Source organism: Lathyrus oleraceus, chromosome 3, assembly GCF_024323335.1.
Source record: "Lathyrus oleraceus cultivar Zhongwan6 chromosome 3, CAAS_Psat_ZW6_1.0, whole genome shotgun sequence".
NCBI lineage: Eukaryota > Viridiplantae > Streptophyta > Magnoliopsida > Fabales > Fabaceae > Lathyrus > Lathyrus oleraceus.
Genome location: NC_066581.1, coordinates 206,254,957 through 206,262,949, shown reverse-complemented (window position 1 = coordinate 206,262,949; position 7,993 = coordinate 206,254,957). Strand labels below are relative to the sequence as shown.

Sequence of the window (7,993 nt, the reverse complement as noted above, 5' to 3'; positions counted from 1 at the left end):
TCAGTTACTTTATGGCACCTAGGGAATGGGCGCCTAGGTTGGAATCTTAGGGCACAAAGCTCAGAGATTCTATGATTCCCTGGCGCATGTGTATTCTTTTCAATCTTTTCTCTGCGTGTTGGATTCCTTCTACTGCATGCATGGTCAAGTCTGTATAGACAATGACCAAGTTATCAATGCAACGACCAACTTACCAATGACCAAGCTATTTATGTTGCGCATATGAACAACTTAGCAATGCATTCAATTCCAATTCCATTCAAACTATCTACATATTTAATATTTCAACATAATGTCTTCCACACAACATTACATGATCAGTGCCCATGTCGAAGGTGAAATATTTGATCATCAGTTGTTCGGTTTTTGTTTTCGAAACACAGAGGTGACTCGGTTTACAATAAATCGACGATCAAATTTTTCACAACTGAAACAAAGAATAGAAAAGAAATTGCAGTGCAATAATGTGGGTCAGATCATCTATAAAAATCCGGTTTGATTTGCAGAAAACCAGGTAAAATTTTATCAGAAGAAGATTCGAGATGATGATGATGTTCAACATATGTTTGGCAGTCACGAACAATCCGGTTACAACGATATAGAGTCGTATATATTACCACATCAACAACAGGAGTCTCAGTACATTGATCAGTCACACGTGTTTTGTGAGACTGATGACGAACAAGCTGAGGTGAATGTTCCAGACGACGAAGAAGAGGAACCTGAGATCATGGTTGATTCGACGATGAACGCTGAAGAGGAAGAGGAGCCAATACCAGCAAGTCATGTATATTGCCCACCCCAACACATGACAAGGTTAAATTTGGGTTCAGATGAACCTTCGGCAGATGTATGGTACAATCCTTACGTGTAAATGCAAGGATCTCTGAAACAAGGAGACACATTTCGCACAAAAGAGGAATGTGTAAAAACTATTAAGAAATTCCACATGCAACTATCAGCTTATTTCAGAGTTGACAGAACTGACGCATTGAGGTATAAAGTTTATTGTCCGAATGAGCACTGCCTTTTTAGGTTGTCAGCTTCGTACCGGAAGAGGAGCGAGTCTTGGGAGATTGGATCAATGGGTCCAGATCACACATGCATGCTGACAAACCCAATGCAAGATCATCATAAATTAAGCTCTCAGCTAATATGCGATGAAATATTGTCTGTCATTGGCGACAATCCGTCGTTAAAGGTGAGTACAATAATCTCGCATATTAGGGCAGAGTACGAGTACACTCCATCATATAGGAAGGCATGGATAGCTAGAACAAAAGTTGTTGAAAAAATGTTTGGCAATTGGGAGGAGTCTTACAAACAACTTCTAAAATACATGTTGGCTCTAAAACACTATGCTCCCGGGATAATTGTCAAGATGGAAATGTTGCCCGCATATACACCAGATGGTACGTGTGCTGTTGGAAATAGAATATTTCACCGTCTATTCTGGGTGTATCTGTAACACCCCATTTTCTACCCACGAGTTATAACAACAAAATCAGAGTCGTAAAATTTTCTATAAATGGAATATTACATGTTCAACTTTAAACAATTTCCACTTTAAGGAATCATAACAAAATGTAACACTTTTCTTAATTCGACAAAACAATGTCATTCACTCCAATAATTCAACTTCATAAAATCTTACGCAGCGGATTCATAACAAAATTCTTATCATCTTTAAGCAACATAAATACGACTTAACTTAAAGAGTAAACAACTATAATCCTTCAAACAATTTAAATTTTAGTAACAATTAAAAGATCCACAAAGCAGACACGCGACAATCCCCCCGAGTGCTACGTATCAGAGCGACTGACCACTGACCCGACCAACGGTAACCGGCTACTTCTCAGGATTACCTGCACGTTGTCACATAAGGACAACATTCAACAGAAGGGGTGAGTTACAATAATTATAATCAGTATATGAAAAACAATACAGTAATTAAGAATCGTACACAAACACCACTTCTCAATTAAATTAAATACCCATACAACAAACCAACAAAAATGCAACTCTAATGAGACTCGACTCGTCATGCATGTGGTACCATTCGGAGTAAAACTCCCAACTTAAAATTTGCCGATTTAACGAGGCATCAAGGCTTAAGCCTTCAACTTTCAACTTTTGCCAATCCAGGCCAACGTGGTGTGAGCAAAGCTCCGACTTAATGCATATGAATTTACATGACATACACGACTTTAAAATTCCGACAACGTAATAATAATAGCAACACAACAATGTTTTCAACATAATCAACTTATAATCAACTTTGGCTCACCAAGCTTACAACTCAGTATCTTTAACAACTTTCCGTACACGGAATAACTTAACAACTCAGTCATACTTGTATCGACACTTCATAACATAAACCCAACAAAATTTACTCATCAAAATTAACTATAATATTACCCGACTCACCCCGACGAACTTCATTAAATTCTGAGCAATTCGATTTTTCACTTTTCCAACAGCGTTAACCCGTTAACGCCCTGGGTTAACCCGTTAACGCAAGACAGAATACAATTTTTCAGCTTTTCAACAGCGTTAACCGGTTAACGCCCTGGGTTAACCTGTTAACGCAAGACAAAATGCAATTTTTTTTTTCAATTTTTCAACAGCGTTAACCCGTTAACGCCCTGGGTTAACCTGTTAACGCAAGACAGAATACAATTTTTCAGCTTTTCAACAGCGTTAACCCGTTAACGCCCTGGGTTAACCCGTTAACGCAGGACAGAATACACTTCCTGGCAAATTTTAACAGTGTTAACCGGTTAACGCCCTGGGTTAACCGGTTAACGCAAGACAAACAACAATTTTTCACAATTCATAATAGTGTTAACCGGTTAACACCCTGGGTTAACCGGTTAACGCAAGACAGAAAGCTGTTCCTGCGCTAACACGAAGCAGAATGCAGAATTCTCCGCATTTTCCGCCGTTGGAGGACTTCCGTACCTCCGATTCCAATTCCGTAAGAAGCTACGTTTTCGGAAAATCACTACCCATCCAATTACAGATTCAATTTCAGTTTTAACACAACTTATCCAACACAATTTTTTCAGCATTCAACATCCCAATTAGGGTCAAATCAACGGTTCATCACTACCCATTACATGTTAACCCATAATACCCATTAAACGACGATAAACCCCCCTTACCTTATTATTTTGGATCGAAGGTTGCTCTAAGAATCGGATTCCGGAAGTTTTCTTCTCCTTCCCTCTCGTTCGTACAACAGTTCTCAAATTCCTCTTCTGCTAACTTCTCTCCACACTGTTTCTTTTTTTTTCTCTATCACTTCTTTTATTTTCTCTTTATTAAATTTACTAAATATCCTAATCTCTAATGGGCCTAATATAACACCTCTCATTTTACTAATTAGCACACAATGATAAGCCCACTTACTCAAATAACACCACAATTATATTATTATTTCTTATAATAATTTCTACGACTTTCGACTAATTTCCGACTAACCACAATAATTACGTAAATATTAAAAATAACAAATAATTATTTTTGGGCGTTACAACTCTCCCCCACTTAGAATATTTTCGTCCTCGAAAATTTACCTGCTTCAAACAGCTCAGGATAGGAGTCTCGCATCTTGCTCATCACATCTCCATACTGACCACATGAGACGGATCTGAGACATACTTCCGAAGCTGCGACACATGGAATACATCATGCAAATTCGAAAGATTAGGTGGTAATGCCATCCGATAAGCAACTTTTCCAACTCGTTCTAAGATTTGATACGGACCAATGAAGCGAGGAGTGTGCTTTTTAGACTTCAAAGCCCTCCCAACACCGGTCACAGGCGTGACTCTCAAAAACACATGGTCACCAGCTTGAAATTCTAAATCCTTCTTCCGCTTGTCATGGTAACTCTTCTGCCTACTCTGAGAAGCTTTCATCTTCTCTCGGATAAACTTCACTTTCTCGGTAGTTTCTCGAACTAACTCTGGTCCAAGTACTACACCCTCACTAGATTCGTGCCAACACAACGGAGTTCTACATCTACGACCATACAATGCTTCAAAAGGCGCCATTCCGATACTAGAATGGTAACTATTATTATATGTGAACTCGATCAATGGAAGATAAGTGTCCCACGAACCTCCTTGTTCAAGAACACAAGCTCTCAGTAAATCCTCCAATGACTGAATAGTTCTCTCAGTTTGGCCATCAGTTTGAGGATGATATGCCGAACTCAACCTCAACTTAGAGCCCAACGAATCTTGCAGACTTTTCCAAAATCCCGATGTAAACCTCGGATCTCTGTCCGACACAATACACAGAGGAACACCATGCAACTTTACAATTACTCGGATGTAAATCTCTGCCAACTTCGCAATTGGGTAAGTGATGTTAATAGGTATGAAGTGAGCCGACTTCGTGAGCCTATCAACGATCACCCAAATCGAATCATGCCCCCTTAAAGTAGCAGGCAGCCCCGTTACAAAGTCCATCGAAATGCTATCCCATTTCCATTCTGGAACTTCCAACGGTTGCATCAACCCAGCAGGCTTCTGATGCTCAATCTTCGACTTCTGACAAGTTAAGCACGCATACACAAAACGAGCCACATCTTCTTTCATTCCGGGCCACCAAAATATTTTCTTTAAATCCTGATACATTTTAGTAGCTCCTGGATGAATACTCAAACTGCTTCTATGACCCTCTTCTAGAATGCTTCTTTTCAAAATCGCGTCATCAGGAATACAAATTCTTTCCCCTAATTTCAACACACCTCTCGCATCAATCTTAAAGTCACTCTTCTCTGATTGACCACAACGATTAAGGATATCTACTAATTTCACATCCAATTTCTGTGCCTCTCGGATACTATCCATAAAATCATTATTAATCTTTAGCATTCCTAGCATTACACTCTGCGGGGTTACTTCGCAAACCAAACTCATATCACGAAATTGCTCAATTAATTCCAACTCCTTAATCATCTTTGCCAACACATGCAAGGTCTTTCTACTTAAAGCATCGGCCACAACATTTGCTTTTCCTGGATGATAATTCAAACCGAAATCATAATCCTTAAGCAATTCTAACCACCTACGTTGTCTCATGTTCAGCTCTTTCTGATCAAATAGATACTTTAAACTTTTATGATCGCTGAAAACTTCAAATCTGGAACCATAAAGGTAATGCCTCCAGATTTTTAGCACAAACACCACAGCAGCAAGTTCAAGATCATGCGTAGGATAGTTCTTTTCATGAATTCTTAACTGTCGCGACGGATAAGCAATTACTCTATTATTTTGCATGAGCGCACCTCCTAAACCCATCAATGAAGCATCACAGTAAATTATAAACGGTTCCCCCGGATTTGGCAAAGTCAAAACCGGCGCCGACGTCAATCTCCTTTTTAATTCATTAAAACTCTCTTCGCACTGAACATCCCACACGAAAGCTTTACCTTTACAAGTTAATTTAGTTAACGGAAATGCTAACTTAGAAAATCCTTCAATAAACCTTCTATAATATCCAGCTAATCCCAAAAAGCTTCTAATCTCGGTAGCCGACTTAGGAGTCTCCCATTGCAATACAACTTCTACCTTGGAAGGATCTACAGCAATACCTTTTCCTGAAATTACATGGCCGAGAAAACTGACTTCTCTTAACCAAAACTCACACTTGGACAACTTCGCATACAATTTCTTATCTTTCAAAACATCCAACACTAATCTCAAATGTTCCTTGTGCTCTTCTTCGGACTTAGAGTAAATCAAAATATCATCAATAAATACTACCACAAAATGGTCCAGATAAGTATGGAAAATACGATTCATGTATTCCATAAATACTCCCGGCGCATTAGTCACACCGAAAGGCATCACAGAATACTCATAATGTCCATACCGAGTTCTGAGCGCTGTCTTCTGGATGTCTTCATCTTTCACTTTGATCTGATGATAGCCCGATCTCAAATCAATTTTACTGAACACACAGGCACCCACTAATTGATCCATCAAATCATCTATTCTCGGTAGTGGATACTTATTCTTGATCGCTACTTTATTCAATTGTCTATAATCAATACAAAGCCTCATACTACCATCTTTCTTCTTTACTAGCAACACTGGAGCTCCCCACGGTGACACACTTGGTCTTATAAACTTCTTCTCAAGTAAGTCTTCCAATTGCTTCTTTAATTCATACAATTCAGATGCCGACATTCTATACGGTGCCATCGAAACAGGCCTAGTACCAGGTACCAGATCAATAGTAAATTTAACTTCCCTCTCTGGCGGCACACTAGGAATTTCATCAGGAAAAACTTCAGGGAATTCTTTCACCACTAACAGTTCCTCAATCTTAGCTTTACTCTCAACCGACAACGTCGCCATCAAAGAAAACATCTGAGCTCCCTCTTTCATCAATTTTCGCAATTCTCTGAAAGGTAATAAGTCAACTCCTTCCTCTTCAGGAGTGGAAAACCTCACCGACTTATGATGACAATTTATATGAACATAATTATACTCTAACCAGTTCATACCAAGAATTACATCCATCCCATCCAACGGCAAACATACTAAATCAACATAGAAATCTTTATCGAAGATCGACAAAGGACATTTTAAACATACCAAAGAAGTAGTTATTGATCCCTTAGCTGGGGTCTCAACAATCAATTCACCATCCAAAGCGGACAATTTTAAACCCAGTCTTCGAGCACAGTTAGCAGAAATAAAACAGTGTGTAGCACCGGTATCAATAATAGTAATTAAAGGAGTACCATTTATGAAACATGTACCTCGGATAAGTCTGTCCTCACTGGAGGTTTGAGTTCCGGTCAATGCGAACACCTTTCCAGTTTGAGATTTCTTTGGCTTCTGACACTGACTTCCAATATGCCCTTCTTCGCCACAATTAAAACAAATCATTTCCTTGTGCTTGCAATTAGCTATTGCATGGCCAGTCTTACCACAGCGAAAACACCTCTTTACTTCAGCAGTGCATACATTACTCTTATGACCAGCCTGACCACATTTGAAGCAAACTATACCAGCAGGAGCACCTCCCCTACTAGTCCTCTGAGCCGGAGCAGCTCCTTGTTTCCCTTTTCTCACTGGAGCATCATACGGCTTGCCACGGTTTTGATGTTGCTTGCCCCTGCGGTCACTGACAATCTTGTAATGAGCATTATTGTCTTCTTCAGATATCCTGCAGCTATCAACCAATTCAGTAAAAATGCGTATCTTCTGATACCCAACAACCTTCTTAATTTCAGAGCGCAGTCCGTTTTCAAACTTGATGCACTTTGAAAATTCAGCACCAGCACCAGTGTAATGAGGATAAAATTTGGACAACTCCACAAATTTTGCAGCATAATCAGTGACAGACATGTTTCCTTGCTTCAGCTCAAGGAACTCAATTTCTTTCTTACCACGGACATCTTCCGGATAATACTTTCTCATGAATTCCCTACGGAATACATCCCAAGTAATGACTTCACCTGCCACGGTCAACCTCTCGTGAGTCTCTAGCCACCAGTCATCAGCTTCGACTGCTAGCATGTGAGTACCATACCGAACCTTCTGAGCTGGAGTGCAATCCATAACACGGAAGATTCTCTCGATCTCTTTCAACCATCCCAAGGCTGCATCTGGATCATGCTTCCCTTTAAACACCGGCGGATTCTCTCTTTGAAAAGTCGCCAAGCTACGTGATCCAGCATCTCCACCAGCATTTGGCAAGTTCTGCACAGCTTGTGCCATCGCTTGCATTGCGGCAGCCATTGCAGCGTCATTCCTTCCAGCCATTTCAACTTATCACTACAACACAACTTAAAAGTTAGATTAGTAACAATACCCAATTGTTAGACAGTAACGACACGACAACTGGCCGGACAGACTGACCTGCTCTGATACCACTAATGTAACACCCCATTTTCTACCCACGAGTTATAACAACAAAATCAGAGTCGTAAAATTTTCTATAAATGGAATATTACATATTCAAC

The 7,993-nt window shown here is 39.8% G+C and overlaps 1 protein-coding gene across 1 annotated transcript; it reads right to left on the bottom strand.

Annotated features, from left to right (window-relative positions):
• Positions 1-5,283: 5,283 nt before the first annotated feature.
• Positions 5,284-7,793, bottom strand: LOC127130443 (uncharacterized). The gene is made up of 3 exons (XM_051059449.1): positions 7,282-7,793; positions 6,133-7,194; positions 5,284-5,305 (listed from the first exon to the last, which is right to left on the bottom strand). The coding sequence occupies exons 1-3, from the start codon at positions 7,791-7,793 to the stop codon at positions 5,284-5,286; spliced, it is 1,596 nt and encodes a 531-aa protein (XP_050915406.1).
• Positions 7,794-7,993: the final 200 nt, after the last annotated feature.

Bases quoted from the DNA above. Each gene is read 5' to 3' on its own strand.
- LOC127130443 (XM_051059449.1), bottom strand. From the start codon at position 7,793: ATGGCTGGAAGGAATGACGCTGCAATGGCTGCCGCAATGCAAGCGATG. The intron at 7,195-7,281 runs GTTTGAAAACGG...TGATAGCTGCAG, and splicing joins GAATTTTCAAAGTGCATCAA to GATATCTGAAGAAGACAATA. The intron at 5,306-6,132 runs TGTGTCACCGTG...TGATGGGTTTAG, and splicing joins AAGAAGTTTATAAGACCAAG to GAGGTGCGCTCATGCAAAAT.